The sequence below is a fragment of the Desmodus rotundus genome, chromosome 5, assembly GCF_022682495.2.
Source record: "Desmodus rotundus isolate HL8 chromosome 5, HLdesRot8A.1, whole genome shotgun sequence".
Taxonomy (NCBI): Eukaryota; Metazoa; Chordata; class Mammalia; order Chiroptera; family Phyllostomidae; genus Desmodus; species Desmodus rotundus.
In genome coordinates this window covers 118,199,224-118,221,833 of record NC_071391.1, presented here as the reverse complement: position 1 = coordinate 118,221,833, position 22,610 = coordinate 118,199,224, and the positions used below count along the sequence as shown (strand labels likewise).

Genomic DNA, 22,610 nt, shown 5'->3' with positions numbered 1-22,610 from the left:
CTTGTTTTTTCTTGTTTGTTTTTCCTCATTCAGTTTTTTTTTTTTTTAACTTTTTTCTTTTTTTATTCCTGAACGGAGTAAAGTCTGTCCAGACTCAAATTTTGGAACTGTACTAATCAGTGTTCCTTTTTTGTCTTTAGGCAACACTTCCCCAGATCAAAAGGAACCAACCCCTTTCATCATCGAGTGGATCCCAGATATCCTTCCGCAATCCAAGATTGGCGAGCTGCGGATCAAGTTTGAGTACGGTCACCACCGGAATGGACATGTGGCAGAGTACCAAGACCAACGGCCGCCCCTGGACCAGCCCTTGGAACTAGCCCCTCTGACCACCATCGCTTTCCCTTGAGGCAAAACAAAAGAGTCTTTTGCTGCTAAATTTGCACATTCTCACCCCTTAACAACTTTAAAGACTAGTTAGGTACTTAGATGGCCCTGTTCCTCAGTGGACTGCTTTTAGCTAAGATACAATTTCTTAATGCATCCAGGTGGATTCTCTTGAAGAAAAACGCCTCTTATAAATAGCCTTTTTGGTGCTGCTGTGTATAGTCTTCATTATAAATGGGGTGGTATTTCTGGCTAGAGTTTTTAAAGGAAAAGAGTATCAACTCACATTCCTTCTTAAAGGATTCACCTTTGAAGTAGTTGCAACACTCCACTGTACACTAACAATGTTGGATAGTCAATAATAACCTGGTTAAGAATAACGTTAAGGACCATCCTGTTAGAGTTCCAGTCATGCCCTTTTATTCTATTACCAAATAAAGCACAGTGTCACTAGTTTTTCCAAATTATACCTTGTGTTGGCCTGATAAAAATTTTGAACCTTTTGGGGGGTTTAGGTGATAGTGAAATAGGAAAAAGAGGTCCAGGTATCAAGGGAATGTTGAAAAGTCAAACTAATGCTTGTAATTGCTTATTCACTTGATAATTTATTTCCTTCTTTATTCTCTAAAAAATTTAACATCTGGTAAAATTCAGTTCCTACTTCTGAGTTCATTGACCACAGAATGGAGATATGAGAGACATGGAAATGGAAGTTTGTTTTCAAGGAGAAAAGGGAATGAACATTTCCTTTATGCCTACTATGTGCCAGGTATTTTTATTTGCATACCTGCTTAATTATTTTTTTCCTTTATTCTTCATACTTCTTTGAGTTTCAGGTATTAATCCCTTCTTTTATAAAGTAAAAGGAACAGCCTCTCTGAGGTTAAGTATCTTGCTGGAAACAGCATTAAAAATGTTTCATTTTACTCCAAAGTGCATATTCTTTCCACTTTATCACACTGCTTTGTATAAATTTATAGTTCATTGACCTTGGGAACACAGGAAAAATCCATATGAAGTAGTCTCTTGGTTTTCTGTTCATTGCAAGTAACAAAACCCAACTCTCATCAGTTTAGTTAGGCCTCAAAACTCCAGGAGCCAGGCTCCATCTGACCCACCTCTGCCTCTCCTGGGGCTTCTGTTAGGATTCTGGCTCCTGACATGCCTGAAAGTATGGCTTACATGCTAGAGCATGGCCGAATGCTCTACTCTCTCTGACCCAAAGGGCCAAAACTCTCAAGAAAGGGAGTTGGCTTAATTTGTGTTTGTGTGTGCGAGGGGTGTGTATGTGAGCATTTTTGGTACAGGGAGAGCTGTGCCCATAAAAGAAGGGGATAGGTAGGTAAATTAACTTGTCTAGCCTGTGTCATTGAGGTGCTGACTTACGTGGAGAGTTCCAAGTGTTTCCAGCAGTGGGGGCAATCCTCGAGGAGAGTCCAGGGAGGTCCACAGAGAATTTAGAACTTGTACTGGGCTTTAAGGAGAAGAAAGGCTGGATAGACTGGATGGAAAAGAGGAGAAATTAAAACTAGGTAAGGGAGAGAGCCTGCCTGAAAAGCAAGAACACTCAAGGAAACACATGGTTGGCCCATTCTGAGAGATCTTCAGTCTGATAACTTTAAGGACATTGGTCACAGCTTTTCTTTTTTCAAATCCTCACTTGAGGATATGTTTGTTTATTTGTTTTTAATTTTAGAAAGGGGAATCGAGAGAAACATCAATTGGTTGCCTTCCATATGCGCCCCAACTGGAGATCAAACCTACAACCTAGGATGTGCCCTGACTGGGGATCAAATCTGCAATTTTTTGGTGTACAGGACAATGCTCCAACCAACTGAGCCACCCGGCCAGGGCAGTCACAACCTTTTGACCAAGACAAACCTGTGAGTGACAGGCAAGTGTGGGTCTAGCAATACTTGACAGACTCTAGAGAACCACAGGGGCCATAAAACACCTGGTGGAGGAAAATGATCCACCCAAAGAGGCCCCAATTCAAATGCTAAGGTCTTCACTCAGGACCATCTTAGCACATTAAAATATGGAATGGGGTTCAGATGTACATTAACCCTTTCTTCTAACTTGATACCCTTTCTACCCCAAGTACTAGTAGGACCTCTGCACCCACTCCCAGTGTCCAGGCACCTCTAGGACACCATCAGGATTGACCTCATTTGAGACTCACCCACACACAAGTGGTCCTAGGTATTCCCACCAGAACAGTGCTTTTCAAACCCTGTACCCACCTGCTTCTCCTACCCATACACAGTCCTATCTGTACTATCCACTTGCACACCTCTTGCATTCATTGGAATACACCATCTCTACAGGCTGCCCGGCTGCTGCCTTTCTACACTGTAGCCACCATTTGTATTCCGGAGTGAATAGATCAAAACCTTCCATGTCTGCACAGCCACCTGTCTAGAGCACAGACTGAGTGTGCTAATGGGTCTGAGAGGGATGCTACCTTAACTGCTCATCCATGCAACATTGGGGGGCCCCCGACATTGTGGGCATCATGAGAACAACTTGCTATTCCTCCACCCAGAACATTTTGGTTCTAACGTATCATATCCCTGCCTCTATGAAAAATGCTGTCATTTTTGCTAGTAATTAGAGCAGTGATAGGCCACTAGGAGACTTCCAGAAAATCTGACCTCAAGAACTCCCCACCAAAGCAAAGGTCTGTAGGCCTGCCACCCGGCTCTCAAGGCACCAGATATCATCAGCCCTGTGGCCTTCTGGCTCAGCAATTCCCAGTCACATAAGTCCGCCTGACCTTTCACTGATTCCTGTTATGTCTTATCTGCCAATAATCTGTCCTTCCCTCCAGCCCACATGTGCATACACACATGCACAAACACACACACCCTAGCCCCCAGCCCCTGCCACTTATGGATTGCTATCTGTTTATGCCATAGGAGAACCAGGCACTGACAGAACAGTCAGAAAAAGTCCAGAACTTGCCTTCCACTGGAACATGGGAAAAGACCACTCTCTCTGCTAAAAGTGGGGAAATGTGGAGTGGCTGTCCTCCAGTCCTTTGAGTGAACTGGACCCTCTCCAGTATTAGGCACAAGACATAAAAAAAAAAAAAGTCAGCCACAGAGAACAACCCTTGTGTTTATTTGTTGGGGTGAATGTTCCCAAGATAGACCTGCTTACCTCATCAATCGATTTCTCTTTTCTTTTTGTTATCTCCCAGATTCTGATTTCCTAGTTTTCTTTCTTTGCATCTTGTGGTATTTTCTGATACTCCTAATTTGATACTCATGTTAAACCTTATAGACCTTGTTTCCTGTCTGCCCGCCCTCCCATCACCCAGACCTGTAAGCTCCCTTCACATCTTTCTACCATCCCGTGCTTCCGTGCCTCACCAAGGGAGCAGAATAACTTGTTTTACAACAGTGCTTTAACGTGCATAGGAATCACCCAGGGATCTAGGTAGAATGTGTATTCTGATTCAGAAGTTCTAGGATGGAGTCCAAGATTCTCCATTTGTATCACCAAGCTGGATGCAGAAAATACTGAACTTTGCTACACATGTGCTTAGAGTAACAAGACTTGATGCCTGATCTACTATTGTGAGTCGCACCTTTCACTGCTACTATTAGGGACAATGCTGGCGGTCAATGACAGAAAATAGTGACCCTTGCATATAGATAGAGCATTGGCCAGCACATAGGTAGGTGTTTTACGGCAGTGTTAGTGTGGCTGCTTCACTGCACGCTCCCACAAAGTTACTCTTCCTGATGGAGGCCCTAGCCTTGCTCCTCAGATCTAACTCCAACTGGACAGCTCCGACAACGAACAGTGCGTCTGTAACCATACACTTTCCCTCCTTCTACACAGCATATTTTCCATTGTCCTCCCAAAAACCGTTATCCTAAGGTTCATATTTTAAGCCCTGGGTTCGAATCCCACCTCACCCCATCCAACCCCCCACCTGCTTATTTAATCCTTTGAGCCCATTTCCTCACGTGGTGGTCATGTGCATAGTAAGACATTGTGTGTGAAAAACACTAAATAACTAACCACTACCCTTTGGCTTAGTTTGCCCTTCTCCCTTCCTCTTCTATCGTGTTTTCCTGAACATGTTTTTCTAACTTAGCCTTGAGGTTCTAATAGGGCTTTGTCCCTCCTTGCAGTTTTTTGTGCCTAATACCAGCGTTATACAGTAACACCACAATTTGGTTTAATGTTAAAAAAAAAAAAAAAAAGGCTGGAAGTAAATATGAAAGGTAAGGGTGCTGTACTCATAGTCTTCATTTTCCCAAATTTTTGTAATGAACACTATTACTTCAGTAAGTCTGAAAAAAGACAAGGTTGCCACTACAAAAGAAAGGGCATAAAAATCAAGCTTCTATACTCTACAGAAAGGAGGAGGGAGAGAAAGACTCCGAACGCCGCGGGAGGGGGCCGGTCACGCGGCCGTCGTCCTTCGCCCCCGCGAGATGACGTTAATCACGTTATCCCGCCGGCTTCGCTGCTTCCGACCGGCTTGACCACTCTTCTTCCACCAGGCGGCGCCGCAGAACGACGTTCTGTGGCGGAGGCTTCCTGCGCAGCCGCACTGGTCCCCCGGACACGTAATCACCTTCGCGTCTTTTCTAGAGAGCGCGGGAAGGCGTGTGCGAGAGGGTGGTGACGTCACCGGGGTTCCCCGCGCGGCTCGCGAGGGCGGGGCCGCGGACGTGGCGCACGCAGGGAGAGGAAGGGGGGAGAAGAGAGGAGGGGGGAGGGGAGAAGAGAGGAGGGGGAGGGGCGGTATGGAGCTGAGGCCTCTTCCAGGGCTGACTGGGCCGCGCACGCTCCAGCGGCTGCCTCGTGACCCTCTACGGGGCCGAGTCCAGACCCAGCTGCGGAAAAGGTGCTGATGAGGCGGGTCTCGGCGGGGAGGGGCGCTGGCGGCCTGGCGCGACGCTCTGCGGAGGCCTTATGCTGGCGGGGGCCCCCCCAGGCGTGCCTTTAGACTCGCTTTTAGGCCAGGCACCAGCTTCCGGAGCCCTCGGCGGCCGCGCCTTTGTGCGGGCGGGGCCAAGATTGGAATTTGACCCGCGGGTGTTCCGGCGCAGCGGAGTGGATTCGGGGCACGTGGGGTCCTAGCAGCACCGCACCCCATCCCAGGCTCCATACTGCGCGGCCCTGCTGCGGAGTCGCTGCGCTCCTGGGCCCAGGCTCCGCCCCGCGCCTCCGCGGCTCACGTTGTACTACCCCCGCCCTCGTGTTGGCCAACCCTCACCCAGGCCATTCTTGCCTGGTGAGAAAAAAGAAAGATCGTGGGCTCTGGGAGGAGACCTGGGTTTGACTCGGCCCAGCACTTAAGTTTGCTGAGTTTCGGTTTTCTCTTTTAGAATACAATTAGTACCAGTCACTTCACGAACTTCCTAGTCTGTGCTTAGTACATGGTAGGCGGCCTGTAAAGTCACAAAAATTACTTTTCCACTTTTTCCTACCCAGTCCTTTAGAGTCAGTTTGCAGTGGTATTAATCCTTGGGTAGACCTTAAAACAAAAGACTGTGTGGTTCCGAGTACTGGCTTTTTATAGAAGTTTACCTTTGTTAGTATGAGCTCTGTTACTATGTGCTCCACAACCTGCCCAGTGGCTTTGAATGAAAAGGTGGCAAAGGACTTAAACAGTAACTTTATGATTTGAAACTGGGCTTGCTCAGAATTTAGGGAGGGATGATTAGTGGACTTTTCTCTGGGCCTTAGCAACTGAGAGACCACAAAATTTCCTGCTGGAAGCCCAGTCTAGGGCACATTCTGCCTTGGAGCACCCTTCAGTTCTCTTTATCCGCTTGCTGCCCTTTCCAGAATCTTGCACCTCGTATTACATTGCTATGGCCAAGTCATCTTTCCTGGGATGGCCTGAGTCCTGGCGACAAGCTAGCCTTCCGTAGCTTATGTGAAGTTGGTCTAACAGTAAACGGAATGCAAGACTAATTCCTGGTAGAAAGAAAACTAATGTATTATGAAGTGCTTCTTTAGATGTGTCAGGGACAGTATTAGGCTTTTCACTCAAGTTACTATCTCATGATTTCCACAACTAGTCCTGTGACCTAGGTGGGATGATCATCCCTTTCTATAGAGGAGAAAACTGTGGTTAGCAGGTAAAATAACTGGACCTCGCATTTACAGCAAGGAAATGGTAGAGCCAGTGCTCTTGGAGGCCATAGTAAGCTTCTGTTGCAGGGCTCTGGAAAGGAAGAGGCAATAATACCTAGTCAGTCCTTCCCAAGAGTATGAGATGCTCAGAACCATCCTAGAGGGTATGAGTGAAGGCATAGTAAGTACACTGTGGCCTTCCCCTCCATGTCCCCATTCTTTGAGCCACTCCTGACATTGTTATCAAGGCAAAACCAGGTTAAGTGACACATCAAGGGCAGCGTTTGAAGCTGGAGAAGCACCAAAAGACAGGGAAGGGGCAACCCCCTCCCAATTTGCAGTGGTCATGGATAGGTTAATGGAAGGACTTCTGTGTGAGATTGGGGCCTTTTTTTTTTTTAGCACCGTCTGGCCAGAGCCACCTCTCCTCTTACCTGCAGCATCTACAAACCATTGCTGACATGCCATCAGCAGTGCAAATGGCAGAAATCTGGTGCCTGTGTGTAATTTGGATTCAATGTACCTCAAGGACAGCTGTGTTCAGTGTGTTATATCATGAAAGTTGCAGCCTATACCCACTGCTCAGTTGTATGTGGAAATGCAAGACACAAGAGAAAGGCAACAAAAGGCAGAAGTCCCCTTCACTTTCATTTTTTTATCTTGAACTTGACTAGAGCAACCAACAGAGAAATTCCCAGAATAAGGCAAAGTAATAGGGCCCAGGGGTCTTGGAGTAGTTCCTCAAAACCCAGGGCTTTATGGGTAAGTACCCCTTGGTTTTGAATAAGGAAGGTAGCTTTTGTGTTTCAGATCTGGAGAGCAGATGATTCTGGCTAACCCAGGGCTACTTGCAATGGAGAGCGAGGTTTTTTTTCCTTACTCTTTGCTGCCAAAGCAGTCCTTCCTGTCCTGACTCATTTTCACATGCTTATTAACTCCTACAAGGCAGTGTCTTCTGTTTTGTCATTACAGATTCTGCACCTAAGGGACAGGTAATCCGTTTGCCTCAGACCAGTAAAACCCGCATGTAATAGATGATTAGCTATCCATAAAAGTAAATCTAGAAATTGTCTGTACACTTGTTGCCTAACACTGATCATGTGTCTGGGAGCAATCTCAGGAAGGAAGGACTGTAGTTTGGAAAGTGGCTGTAATTTAGATTGTCTAATCAGTTGCGCTATAAAGCAGTTTGTGGGACTGAGCAGAGGTGTTTGGCCATCTTCGGGAGTATGGAAGTTAGCCCTGGGACTGCCTAAGGAAGGACAGGTCTTGACTGAGGGGATTTGAGCTCCATGATTTCCTTGGTCACACTGCTCCTGTAGCAGGCAAAAGAGGCCCTGCCCTAAATGAGAAACATGACTTTAGGTTGGTTACTTTTGTTCTGAGTCCATACTTACCAAGCAATGTTTAACCCATGAGGAAAAGATCAGCCAGTCAGGCTAATTCAAGCATTCCAGTAGATTGCTATTAGAATGTCTGTCATTCCTGATGTAAATTGGTATATTATTATTTGGGTTATATGACCATAGGCCTCTGTGTGAACTTAGTACAGGTGTTTGAGAGATGAATCCCCTTGCATGGGTCAGCCTCAAAGTGTAAGTTCCAGATCTGGTCCCTTGTTTAAAGCACTACCTAGTGAGCACCTATGGGAAAAGGCTGTCAATATAAGAAGCATCCAAACCTGTAGAGAGTATTTATGAGTTTATTTGAGCACATTGACATCATATACTGGGTAGTAATACCTCAAAGAATAATAGTTTCGCAGCTTCCTTTATACATTTGGAATTACAGAGTAAGGAAGAATGCATGAGGGTGGGAGAAAGCAAAATGGGCATTGGATTAGAAGATTAGGTGCTTCGTAAGTGTGGTTATGTCTTTAGGTGTATTACTTCTGGCATCTTAAAGCTGTGTTAACTTAGATGCACAAGAACAGTGGACAAAGCTTGCTTAAAAAGTTTCACTAAAGAAGCTATAGGCTGGGGTGTGACGGCCCACCATGACCTGCCCAGTTAGAAATTTACAATTTACTATAGCACCCCTTTCTTGTCTGCTGAGGGGGAGGAAAAGGGAGAGCAGGAGGCAGGAAGCCAGCTTTGCCAAGGAAATACTACCCTTGTATTATTGTTAACCTTCCTGTGAGATTACCACAGAAGGCTCAAGGATGGTGCCAGAGAGAAGATGAGTAGGACTTGCCAAATAGATACAGTTTCAGTAGGTGGAGATGTCAGAGGTGGAGAAGAAATACCCCCTTCCACTTCAGTGAAGTTCCCCGCCAGCTGATGTAAAATATATGGCCATCTGATCTGTCAACTGTTAAGCAAAAGGAAAAACATTGTTGTGGCAAGAGAGGGCGTGGTAGGTATAGGCCCCAGAGAAAAGGAAGGAAAAATTAACTGTTCAGTCAACGACTTTTTTTATTCCACTTTTATTGAGTATCTACTATGTGCCAGGCACTGAGCTGGGTACTGAAGACACAGAAATGAACAAAACAAACAAAAGCCCTATCTTCAAAAAGGTTACATTTCAGTGAGGAGAGAGAGAGAGAGAGATAAAGACTATGAAAGGAAGAAAGGAAAGAGGAGGAAAGGAGGGAGGGAAAGAATGATGAAGAGAGGAAAGACTATATAGTATGTCAGATGTGCTCTGGAGATAAAATAAACCAAGGGATGGGGAGGTGAGAGGATATGTTGAGGTGTTTTTCCCCAAAATTTTAAGTGAATTATGTGCAAGTTAATATAAAGGTAAAAGTATACACTGTCTTTTATCATTTTCTATAAGTTGGAGAGCTGACCAGGTTGTGACCCAGGAAATAAAATTTGGGTGAATATGACTCACTGCCTGGGGAAAAATAAGCCAAGATCTCTGAACAGAGCATTTTTTCCTGAAAGCCAGGTGTGGTGATAGAATAAAATGGAATTGTAACCTAGACCCCCAAACATAAACACTATGGTTCTAAGACAACTGTCAATCTGGTACACTGTGAGAGAACTATGGAGGGAAGAGGGAAGAGCAAAAGCAGCCCCTTCTCAGCCCTGGCTGGTGTAGCTCAGTGGGTTGGGCATCTTTCTTGCAAATAGAAAGATCAAAGGTTCAATTCCCACTCAGGGCACATGCCTGGGGTATGGGTTTGGTGTGCAATGTTTCCCTCTATTTCTCCCTACCCCCCACCTCTAGAACCAATAAAATTAAAAAAAAAATGTAGCACTTTCTCAGCTCTTTTTCCTAGGAACAGAGTGGGGGGTAGTAGAGAAGGCAGGAAGGCAGGCCTTGAGCAGGGTGGGGATGCGGAGACCATGTTTTCCTCAGGAGGGGTTCCCTGTTCACAGATGCATGAGGAGGCTGGAAATAGTGAAGCTGAGGGAGGGACTCCAGCCTGCCCATCTTGTCCTCCACAGCATTACTTTCTGAACCAAGAGTTTCAGAACTATAACGTTTATCATACTCCTTGGTGCCAGATAGGAAATTGGGACACAAAAATATGGGCATTCTGAACGCATTTTGATGGTGTATGAGCATAATAGGACAGAATAGTAGAAAGAATTAAAAGTTTGTGGTTGAGGAGGGAAAGACCAAATGTGGGACAGTATTAATACTAGTGGTGGCAGATAATACCCATTGGAACAAGGCTGGGAGATACACCACAGCTCCTCAAAAGTCTGCACTGACCTGTGAGATGGGGTCAGTGATCACCTTATATTTATTCTCTTTGAAGCTGGGGAAATGGGGATGGGGTTTGTAGCTGAAATTGGCTCAATGACTTAAAATTCCTGGCTTCACCTGCCACCTCCTGCTCCTCTGTTAATGATAAGATTGGGGGAAATTTAAAGGAATTCCTACTAAAAGGGGGAGGGGACTTTGTTCTTAGCCGTCTCTGATGCTCTTCAGCTCTGTCCTTGGGTAAGTCTCTGTACCTCTTGGAGTTCTGGCTTTCTCTTCTGCACAAGAAGGACTTGAATTGATCTCTTGATCCCTCAGACATTGTGTAAAGAGAGAAAGGTGGGGCCCCTTTACCAACCCAGGCAGTTTGTGTGGAAGGAAGTTGGTCACGTACAAGTTGTAAGGTGTCATCCTTTTTTGAATAGTGTTTCCTTTTTGCTTCCTCTGCACAGAAAAGGCAATGGGAGTAAGCACAAGAAAAGTTCTACAGGGATCTGAGAAGTGGCATCTCACCCAGCTTTATAGTCTGAGTCTTATTTAGAAGGTGCAGATTACCAATACTTTCTATATGTGGTCAGCAGTGCCCATGAGAAATCATAAAAGTATCCATACTCTTTGACTTAAAAATGACAGCTCCCTTTACCCCATACAATGTGCTGATCCTACATCCACCCACTTCTCTGCACCCACACTGGCACTACCTCAGTTCAGCCCATCTTCATCTCTCACCTGGATCACTACAGGTCCCTACCTTGTTTTCCTGTCTTCATTTCACCTTCTTCAAGTCTTCCCCCAGTATTCCTGTCTCCTATGCAAACCTGGTCACCTTACTCACGTGCTTAAAAACCTTCAGTGGCTCTTCGTTGTCTTCAGATGTTTTTTAGCAACTAATATATAACCATCACTGTCTGAGTCCCATGGAAGATAAAACAGACACAAGACCTGGCCCTTACCTTAGCATGACAATAAGAGCCTTGGTCACCTGGTTCTAATTTCCCCATCCATCCTTATCTCTTCTACCCCATCCTCTTTCACCCTTTATTCTCCATCCACACTGAATCATGTGAAGCTCTGCCTGAGCCATGTTTTCTCTTCTGTGCACCTTTGCATACATTGGTCCCACTGCCTGAACATTCTTTCCTTTCACATTTCCCCTGGTGAATTCTTCCTTACTCTTCCAATGTTCCACTCAGGCATCACAGTTTCTGGTTACTCTTCCCTAACTTTCCTTGTGCCACCATACCTGAAACGAGGCAGGACACACAACAGTCAGGGCAGTTCCACTGTGTGTGAACACCCGTCATAGTGCCTCACTGTAACTGTTTGTTTTCTTGCTTCTCCACCATTAGATTATGCACTTCTCAAAGACAGGAAACTTGCATTCCTAGCACCTAACATAGTGCTTGAAACCTCAGAGGTGTTCTGTAAATGCTTGTTGAATGAGTAAATGAATAAATTAATGAATGGTGAGTGCTCTGTCTGATTCTGAGCTTGATATGACAAGCCTGGAGAACAGGGCCCTGGCCTACACCCTCATTTTAATAGATCCCTTTTTATCCCCAGGGAGACAGCTTATGCTGTTCAATGTGTAGTCTTATCCTTTTTGTTGCACTGAATTGTCTGTGCTGTTCAACATTATTTGGCAAAGCCCATGGGCATTGGGAAACTCACAGGCAATCTTCAGTCACAAGAAAAATGGGGTCTGCCACTTTATGCAGTAATGCTTGTACCCTGAATTTGTCACATCCTTATTATAAATTTGGTCCAAGGCTTTTCATTTAAGACAAGGCCCTGGCTGCTCAGAATCTGTGCATGGAGCCTTCCCCAAGTCCCCATGTTTCCATGTTTCTCTTCAGCTAGAAGAAAAACTACATGTCGTTAATAGGAATGGTTGATTTTTATGCCAGTTTTTGAGCTCTCCTTTGCAAGCTGACAGATTCCTGAGATTTTCAAGGACATGATCTGGCAATTTCCCGTCTGTCATTTATTTTATATTTTTCAGTGACAGAACTGTGTTTCAAGCCAGGATGTCCTGAGAGGAAACCTGAGTAACATAACACCTTCCTGTTGGTGTGTTTTGTGTGGATATGTGGAAGCTACAATGGTGCAATAGCTTGTTGCTGCTTCTTACAGTCTGTGATATTCATTATTCTCAGCCTAGTTGGGGTTTTCCTCTGAGAATAAGCCAGTACAGAATAAATCTCGTGGTAACATTCTGGTGACACTGTACACATGTAATAGAGAATGGACATGCAGCCCCCACGCAGCCTTCTGCTCTGTGCTCCCAGCAAATTTAACAATGCTTGCCGGCCATGTTCTAGCCCAGTATCTGAGGGGGGAGGTGTATGGTATGGTACTAGACACCTGAATCCCTGCCAAGCTCATCACTGAGAATGACTTGCTTTTAGACTCACATTTGTTTTGTGCAAAATCTTTCATTGAACACACCTGGCATACATCTCAAGTTTCCTGCACATTAGCCAAGGAATTCTAACTAATGAAAGCTGAAAGCTATGACACTGTTATGACTAAATTAACACCCTGGCAGGTTAGTGAATCTTATGTGGATTATATTAACTAGAGTTTGAACTGTGGCTATGATGTTTGCAATATAAAAATTGTTTCCCAAAACCTTGAAAAAGGAGAGGAGGGAGAAAGTCATTCCTATAAATATCTCCGACACAGCTAATCATGAAAATATCCACAACCCAGTGCTACAGTTGATGCCTTGCAAATGGATTTAAAGAATGAAACGAATTAGTCTAGAGGCATTTATGAGCTGAAGGTACCTGAACAGGGTTGTTAGAGATTGGGAGCAGGATCTGGGTCTCATGTTTGTTTCTGTACCCAGCCCAGGGCCTCAGACGGCCATGGATATATAGTAGGTGTCAATTAACAGTCACTGAATTACTAAATGGAAATTTACTGGGGCTCTCTGTGCTGCTAGACTTCACACACAAATAGACCTGCCCCTTGGGATTCTTAGCAAGAGCAGATATTTTATGAGAGTTGTCACTCCAAGTTGATTGGATGGACCAAGTGAAGCCGAGGGATTGTGTTTTAAGACCAAATACATTTACTCTGCTGAATTTTACAACTTAAATGTTCTGCTTTGGGTCGGGAGTTGGACAAAATTTCCTCTAACTTGAGGTTTGTAGATTTAGGAAAATACAGATTTTTTTTTTTTTTAAAGACATCGAGATGAATCCTGCAGACGAGCTGGCAGGAAGTCACACTGCGGTCCTTGCCTGAGAGGATGACACAGGCCAAAGGAGAAAAATAAATAAATAAAAGGCAGCCAGAACTAGTAAGGCATTTTGCAGTTTTGCAGAGCTTTCCAGGTTTTTCTGGAAAAAAAAAGAAAAAAAGGAGAGTAAATGGCAAGAAGAGAATTGGTTAACAGTTGGCTTCAGAAATGCTGATGAGTGGATTTGCTTATTGGCTTTGTTTTTCTAAGTCAAGGATAGGGGAAAAGGGTGTGCTTGGCTTGGCACTGCTTCCTGGCAGAGCAGTCTTCCCTGGTCTGTGTGCTGATGCTGTTGTTAGAGCCACCAGAGGAGTCCAGAGGCCTGCTGCCCTCTGTGACTCATTGAAATGGGGACAGAAACTGCCCTCTAAAGATGTCTCAGGCTTGTGGAAGAGTGGAAAGGGAAGGAGTTTTGTTTTATTTTATTTTACTTTGCTTTTTAAATGTTTATATGTATTTGAATAGGTAATTCATTTCCATGTCTCAAAACTTTAAAAAATAAATTAAAAGGTATATAGCGAAAAGTCTGTCTCCTGTTCTGGTTCCCAATCTGCCCATTTCCCCCACCCCAAATAGATAACTCTGTTATTAGGTTTTGGTTTATCCTTCTAATATTGTTTTTATGCATAGACAAGGTAAAACAAATACATACTCATCTTTACTCCATTCTAACATAAATGGTACTGTGCTATGCATATCTTCTTTATTTTTAAAGAATTTTTTATTTCATTATTATTTTTTAATTAATTAATTAATTAATTTTTAGAGGGGAAGGGAGGAAGAAAGAGAGGAAGAGAAACATTGATGTGTGAGAGATATATTGACCGGTTGCCTCTTGCACAGCCCCACCTGGGGACCTGTTCCACAACCCAGGCATGTGCCCTGACTGAGAATCGAACCTGCGACTTTTTGGTTCACACGTCGGCACTCAATCCACTGAGCCACACCAGTCAGGGCTATACATATCTTCTGAACTTCGCTCCTACCCCCAGCCCACCCCCACCACTTAACACTATATCTTAGAAACAAAATAGAGAGCATTCTCATTTTTATTTTTAAGGTTCAGAGTTTTCAGTGTATGTATTACTGTAATTTAACTGCTTCCCACTGAGGGACATCTAGGTTGTTTCCAGCCTTTGTTATTACAAATAAGGGACTTTCATTTCTCGATCAGAGCATGTGCCTGGGTTGTGGGTTCATCCTGGTTGCGCATACTGGGTAGATGTTTCTCTCTTACATTAATGTTTCTCTCTCTTTCTCCTGTTCTTTCTGGTACCCCCCATTCCCTCTAGCATTTTCCCCTCTCCTTAGTTCATGTCCCTGGGTCATGCATATAAGTTCTTTGGCTTCTCCATTTCCTATGCTATTCTTAACCTCTCCCTGTCTATTTTGTACCTACCAATTATGCTTCTTAATCCCTGCACCTTTTCCCCATTCTTTCCCTTCCCCCTCCTGGCTGATAACCCTCCAAATGATCTCCATACCTATGGTTCTGTTCCTGTTCTGATTGTTTACTTTGTTTTGGTTTTGGTTTTGCTTATTTATTTATTTATTTATTTATTTTAAAGATTTTATTTGTTTTTAGAGAGGGGAAGGGAGGAGAAAGAGAGAGAGAAACATCAATGTGTGGTTCCTCCTTGTGCACCCTCACTGGGGACCCAGCCTGCAACCCAGGCCATGTGCCCTAGAGTGGGGATCAAACTAGTGACCCTTTGGTTTGCAGGCTGGCACTCGGTCCACTGAGCCACACCAGCCAGGGCTGTTTTTGTTTTTTTTAGATTCAGTTGTTGATAGATGTGAGTTTGTTGCCATTTTAATGTTCATATTTTTTTATCATTTTCTTTTTCTTAGATAAGTCCCTATAACATTTCATGTAATAGTGACTTGGTGATGATGAACTTCTTTAGCTTTACCTGTCTGGAAAGCACTTTATCTGGCCTTCCATTCTAAATGACAGCTTTACTAAAGAGTAATCTAGGTTCTAGGTCCTTGCCTTTCATCATTTTGAATACTTCTTGCCAGTCTCTTCTTGCCTGCAAAGTTCCTTTTGAGAAATCAGCATAACATCTTATGGGAACTCCTTTGCAGTTAAATCTCTGCTTTTCTCTTTCTGCTTTTAAGATTCTCTCTTTATCTTTAAGCTTTGGCATTTTAATTATGATGTATCTTGGTGTGGGCCTCTTTGGATCCAACTTGTTTGGGACTCTCTGTGCTTCCTAAACTTGTATTCTGTTTCCTTCACCAAAGTAGAGGTTTTCTTTCATTATTTTTTCAAATAAGTTTTCAATTTCTTGCTCTTCCTCTTCTCCTTCTGGTATCCATATGATTCAGATGTTGGTATGTTAGGAGAAGTCCCAGAGGTTCCTTATACTACCCTCATTTTTTTTTTAAGATTTTATTTATTTATTTATTTATTTATTTATTTATTTTTAAAGAGAGGAAGGGAGGAAGAGAGGGAGAAAAACATCAATGTGTGGTTGCATCTTGCATGCCCCTTACTGGGACCTGGCCTGCAACCCAGGCATGTGCCATACACTGGGAATAGAACCAGCGACCTGTCAGTTTGCAGGTTGGTATTCAATCTACTGAGCACACCAGCCAGGGCCTACCCTCATTTTTTTTTTTCAAATTCTTTTTTCTTCTTGCTCTTCTGTTTTAATGCTTGTTTTCTTCCTTATGTTCCAAATCATTGATTTGAGTCCTGGCTTCATCTCCTCCACTGTTGGGTCCCTGTAGATTTTTTTAAATTTTATTTAGTATAACATTCATCTCTTCCTGGGTCTTTTTAATGTTGTTGCTGTACTCAGTGAATTCTTTGAGCATGTTGATCACCAGTGTTTTGAACTCTGCATCTGAGAGGTTGGTTATCTCTGTTTCATTTAGTTCTTTTCCTGGGATTTTGTTCTGTCCTTTCCTTTGGGCCGTATTTCTTTGTCTTCTGAACTTGGCATGCTCCCTGTGTTTGTTTCTATGTATTTGGTAGAGCTGCTTTGATTCTCTGTCTTAGTAGTGTGGCCTATTGTAAAAAAGGCACCCATCTGGTTAAGTGTGGCTTCTTTAAATCCTTGATTGTCAGAATTCCATACATCTCAATTTTCTGACAATTCTGGCTGTTATTTATTTTGAGGTGCAGTTGTAATACTTTCTGTGGTTGCCCAAGGAGGCAAAGCATGTTTACCTACAGCTCCATCTTGACCAGAAGTCTATTTTATGTTTTTATTACCTGTGCCATAACATTGCTATGAAAGATTAAATAATATAATATACAAAATACTTGAGAGACAGTAAGTCTCAGTGAAAAATTGATGTCTTTATAATCATGATATAAATTAATTGAGCCTGAGGAGGGGGTCATGGGAACCTCCAATTTATAATCATTCTGTCAGAAGCACAAATAATAACTTGGACTTGTGATTGGTATATGAAGTGGAAGGAGTTTTCTGGCACTGAGACCTTAACTGTGGGATCTGATGCTATCTCCAGGTAGAGAGTGTAAGAACTGAGTTAAATTGTAGGACACCCAGTCAGTGTCTGCTGAGAATTAGAGAATTGCTTGATGGTGTTGAGAAAACACACATACACACACATATTGGAATAATACTTAATTTTTCTAGGCATCAGAATGTTTCCCTAGTTATTCTTTTAGGTCTTTAGGTAAAGTTTGGTAGTTTTCTTCACAAAGGCTCTGGATGTTTCTTATATAAGGGTGTTTTTTTTTTTAACCATTATATTTTTAACTGTAAATTAGTGGCATATAGAAATCTATTATTTGTATATATTAATTTTGTAACTGTTTTATTGTAATATACATAATTATGAATTTACCTGTACCAGTGGTTTTCAAAAAAAATTTCTTGAGTTTTTAGGTAAAGTAGCATATCATTTACAAATAATGACACTTTTGTCTTTCAGCTCTCTAGAGCTGTTATTTATTTTTCTTGTCTTACTTTAGTAACTAGAATTACTAGAACAATGTTTTAAAATAGTGCCCTTTCTTTCCTTGTTCTAGACCTGACTTTAAAGGAATAACTCTAGAATTACTACATTAAGTATAATGAGGCTATTGGTTTACAAACTTTTATAACAAGATTCTGTGATTTTCTAATCATAAAAAAGTTTTCTATTAATTGCCTTTGCTTCTACAATTAGTTAGAATAGTGCTACAAAAAAAGAAAAAAAACAGTGAAGACTCTTTTTTCTGCTTTCTTTTGCCCTGCCTACTAGATTGTTACTTTTAAAATTTAGACCTAAGCAAGAGAGCCCCTTACTCTGAAAGCTATACTTTAGAGGGCCCCACATATCTCAAGCACATAAAATAATAAATTATTTAAAGAACTCACAGAAATCTTTGTCATTCAGGACCTGGTATTTAGTGCTCACCCAGTCCCACTAACAACATGTACTTTTATAACTAACTATATTCAGGCCTCCAGTAACCAGGGCTTCTCATTCTAAGATCTTGCTCTTTCTATTTCATTTTGTTGCTACTGTACATAAGGGTCTCTGCTATGGTCTGGAAGATGCAGCCATAGCGAATCAACTCCCCTTGCCCTCAAGTTTACAACTCACTAGGAGAGGTAAGACAAAACAAGATACGTGGGTCCCAGAGAGGTACACATCAAGGGCTATAGTTCTTTAGAGAAGAAACAAAATTCCAACTATTGGGGACAAGAGAAGTTTTCATGGAATAGAAAAGGTTTGGGTTGGGTTTTGATTTGAACCCGCAAAAGTAGGAGTTAGAGAAGCATGTTAGGCTGAGCAAACAGCCTGAGCAAGGAAGGAGAAAATAGTGGTTCAGTTTGGTTGAAGCTCAGGGCTTGGGTTAGAGAAAATAGGAAATGTGGGAAGGAACAGAGTTGTTTTGATGAGGCCTTGGGTGTCAGGTTTTGGGTTCTGCATTTTATTCTGGTGACAGTGGTGAATCTCTGAAGACTTTTCAGCCAAGAAAAAAGCATGCTGGGAGCTGTGAATTAGAAAGAGGAAAAGTGATTATGACCCAGCAATTCCACTTCTGGGAATTTATCCAATGAGACCCTAAACACTAGTTCGAAAGCCCCCCTTGTTCATTGTAGCATTATTTACAATAGCCAAGTTTGGAAGCAGCCCAAGTGTCCATCAGTAGATGAGTGGATAAAACTATGGGACATTTATACAATGGAATACTACTTGGCCATAAAAAAGAAGAAAAATTTACTATTTGCAGCAGCATGGATGGACATGGAGAACATTATGCTGAATGAAATAAGGTGGTCAGAGAGACAAGTACCATATATATTTCACTCATATGCAGAATCTAATAAACAAACTGAACTAAGAAGCAAAATAGAGACAGATTCATAGACAGAGAGCAGAGTGACAGCTGGGGTGCAGGGCTGGGGGTGGAGAGGTTGAGCAAAAAAGAAAAGAAAACTCATGGACATGGACAACAGTGTGGTGAATGTGGGTGGTGGGGGAGTAGAGGTGGAAGAGGATATAGTGGGGATAAATGATGATAGAAAAAGTGAAAAAGAAATAAAAAAGAAAAATAAGTAAACAAATAAAATAAAAAGAGAAAAAGTCAAAATCATGGAAACCTGAAGCAAACTATTTAGCAGTCCAGGCGAGACTCAGCCAGGGTGGAGTGGGGATGGTAATGGAGAGACACCTGTGCAGCACAGCAGGGCTACAGAATCTGTAGGCACTGACCCCTTGACTGGCTTATGCAGGGGCAGAGGCGTGGTTTAGGAGTCAAAACAACCAAACTTTTTATCCTAGATGCTTGGAAAAAGAGAGTTTCGTGGACATAAGTGTTAAAGTCAAAAGAATAAAGTGGTTAGGAAGAGGAGGGAAGGCGAATGGGGTGGGGCTGATGGGAAGTTGAAAATCGTTTTGTTTTGGGTTTTTTTGGACAGTATGAATAACTAGTGGGATGTCTAAGTAGAGATAACTGGTCAGTTGTTGGAAAATCAGCTCTGGAAGTAAGGAGAGAGTTTGGATTGGGGGTAGGATTTAAGGGACTGTTGCACTGTGGTAGTATTGGCATTATGGGAGTGAAGGCGTGCAGCACAAAAGAAGAGGACCAAAGGAAAAAGCCTTAGGAGATGTCACCATTGAGAACTGAGAGGAATAGGAGGAGGACGTGAAGGAGTAGCCAGGAAACAGGGAAATCTTTGTGAGTGATGAACCTAAAGGCAGAGGCCAGGTGTCTTACCCTTGTGTCCCCTGCATCCAGTACTGAGCCTGGCATAGTACAGGCACTCAGTGAATATTTGCTGATTGAATGAACAACAAACAATTCAAACAAATGAATGAATCAGAAGAGAGAAAAATATCCCCCCAAAAAGGAAAAGAGGATTTTCAGAGGAAGGTGGTTAATAACATAAACGCTTGCTGATAAGAAAAGGGCAATGTTGATAAATACACGGCTGTTAGCTTTCCCACTCTTCTTTTTCACAAAGCTCAAGAAGTCACTGGAACACCTTTCAGGTGGGCCAGAGGGTGACTGCAACCACCAAACAGGAGGGAAGTCTCCCAGGGAAGAGGTGGGCCCTAAAGACACTGGGCAGCTGCTGTTGGACAGGACCCCAAATGAGGCCAGCCTGGTGCTTTCTGGCCCCACTCCAGCCCTTCCTCTTTTGGCTCAAGTAGTTGCCCCTGTGTGAGTACTGGGCCCCTCCCTCTGAGTCAGGAAAGAATCATTTCTAATGCTTTGTTTGACTAAAGTGAGGGATCTGTGTTGGTTTGTTTTAATGCTGGATTTTCAGTGAGTGGGAGTGGTAGGGAACACCCACTTGGAGAATCTGGCCTTATGTGGAATGGGATGGGCTGGTCCCTGAACTTTAACTGAAGGCATCCTCAGCACTGGCTTCCTAGGTAAGTATGCTTTTTTGAATATATAGAAGCCTGGGCTTTTTCCCTCCAAGGCAGGGGCCTGGAAATGACCCTGATGGGAGGCATTTTGTGATGCAACAAAACAGGGTTTGAAGAAAGGGAGGTACAAAGGGTGAGGCCCCACCTCTCGTCCCTAACTAACCACACTGTCACTCTGATTTGGGCCCCTGAACAGTAGAGGGGTGCATGACTTTGGAGAAGTGCATGCAGGAAGACAGAATGGGGTCACCATGGCATGACAAGCTGACCACCCATAGAAATTCCCATGGTATCAACTTACCTCAGAGCTTTGAGTAGCCTTCAGCCTTAGCTCAAGACCTGATTTATTAACACACAAAGAGTAGATCAGCTCTCTGGGGACTGACTCATTAACCCAGCTCTCAGACATTGATGTACACGCAGGGATAATATTTTGATCTAACCAATGTTTTTTTTTTCTTCTCAGTTTCCTGTTACCCTGTAACCCTCCCTCCCCTTGAGATGGCTGCACAGTGAGGCATCTTTTGCCTCAAGGCACCACTGTGCAGAAAAACACAAGACTAATGACTTAGATCACTCTGAGTTAGTCTCATCTTTGCCACTAGATCAAGTTTTCCCAGACTGGGAAATGCTAGCTGTCTCAGAGTAGGGCCTGGGGCACTTGTGAGGGTTTGCGCTTGCCCCTAGTATTTCCACAAGGGAGAGCACTACAACAAATCGCAAATAAAAAACACCCCAACAGGGTGAGAAAGTGACTGCAGAAGAAAGAAAAAAGCTTTCTTCCTTTTATGAAACAGGGGCCCCACATTTTCAGTTCACTCTGGGTCCCATATTATATAGCTGACCCTACTGCTCTGCTACTGCTCTCCTACCGCTACTGGCAGACAGAGCGTTCCAGAAGGAGCTAGCCAGGAGTCTAAGAGTATTCTGGGGGTATTGTGGCTTAAGTTAGGATGTCAGTTAGCCCTGCCTAAATTTGGAACAATTTGGGGCTATTTCAAGCTCTGTGAAATGTCAACCCTAGTGGTAAGGGCTATTAGCAAAGCAAATGTGAAATGATTGTGCATGTGACAAGGGAAAAATCAAACTTGTTAGAAGGTGTTTGTTGGCTGTTCACCTTTGTCTGGAAGAAGAAAAAGATGGATAGAAAAGGCTCTTTGGCTAGTTCCCCCGTGAAGCAAGTACTTAGATTGTTTATCCTGATAATCTGGGACCAGATCTGACCATCAAAACTTGAGAAAAATCTTGATTTGGAAAGAGTTGGTCTCACACCTTCTTTAGTATTAGCTGCCACCAATTTCTGGTTATTGCCAATTTGTTACTCAACAATGGTACATGTTTACTTTTATTAATTCCTAGGAGGGTTAAACTCATTTCAAATGTCTTCCTGTTGTTGTTGTTTTTTTAAATCACTTCTGATGTGTCACCTTTTTTGAATTTCCCACTCACATTTCTCATTTTCTTATTTATTTGCAGGTACTTCCTACATATCAAAAATAGCATTTTGTTTGTCATATGTGTTACAAGCAGGTTTTCCCAGTTTGTCCATTGTCTTTTAACTTTGTCCCTTTGGAATGTCTCCAAGCCACATCCTATGATGGTAATTCAAATTAGTAATCACCTAGATTACTAATCTAGGTGCTGTTAATTTACCACTAACAGCATTTACTGAGCATGTTTTAAGTGCTTTGTGTGCCATTAATCCTGACAATTACCCTGTGGAGTGGGTATTATTGTTAGTTCCACTTTATAAATGAAGAAACAAATAAGAAAGTAATTTGCCCATTCACCCATTCTAGTAAGGCATGGAACATAGGTACTGATCCCAGACCTATCTGACACCTGCGTACCAGGTTCCAACCCTGTGCTCAAGTACAGTGAATGGTGGCTATTGAGTACTTGAAATGTGTCCCGCCTAACTTGAAAGACTAAATTAGAAAGAATGGAAGATATCTCATTAATTTTTAAATTAATTACATTAAAATAATACTCTGAATACATTGGGCCACGTAAAATATTTTACTCCATTTATTTTTTCAATGTGGCTACTAGAAAATTTAAAATGAGTCACATTACATTGCTACTGACAGGCCAGTTCTAACCACTTTCCTACACTACCATCTTTCATTTAGGCAAAAGACAGTCTTCATGGTCCCTTGAGTCTTTTCCAGTTACATCACACTGTTGGCTTCTTTTAAATTTTTCATTAAAATAAAACCTCCAGGGTTTTTGTTTTGTTTTGTTTTGTTTTAGGTGAATTAAAATCATCCCAGGACCACACTTTCTTAAACATTCTCAGTCGTCTCTGCTTTTTCTCATTTGACCAGGTTTTGTCATCCTTGTCATAACCCCATCTGGATATTTTCCAGTGTAGGGCTTGTCCCCTCAATCCGCAAAGTGGGAACAGAGCCATTGCAGATAATAC

The 22,610-nt window shown here is 42.8% G+C and overlaps 1 protein-coding gene across 6 annotated transcripts in view; it reads left to right on the top strand.

The window, feature by feature from the left end:
• Positions 1-794, top strand: part of C5H2orf42 (chromosome 5 C2orf42 homolog) — a 39,643-nt gene extending 38,849 nt beyond the window's left edge. For all 6 annotated transcript variants that reach the window (XM_071221539.1, XM_045193856.2, XM_024558577.3 and 3 more), the window contains one exon: positions 141-794. In XM_071221539.1, coding sequence (XP_071077640.1) covers positions 141-349 — 209 coding nt within the window. In that variant the 3' untranslated portion in view covers positions 350-794. The remainder of the gene's footprint in view (positions 1-140) is intronic.
• The last annotated feature ends 21,816 nt before the right edge of the window (positions 795-22,610 follow it).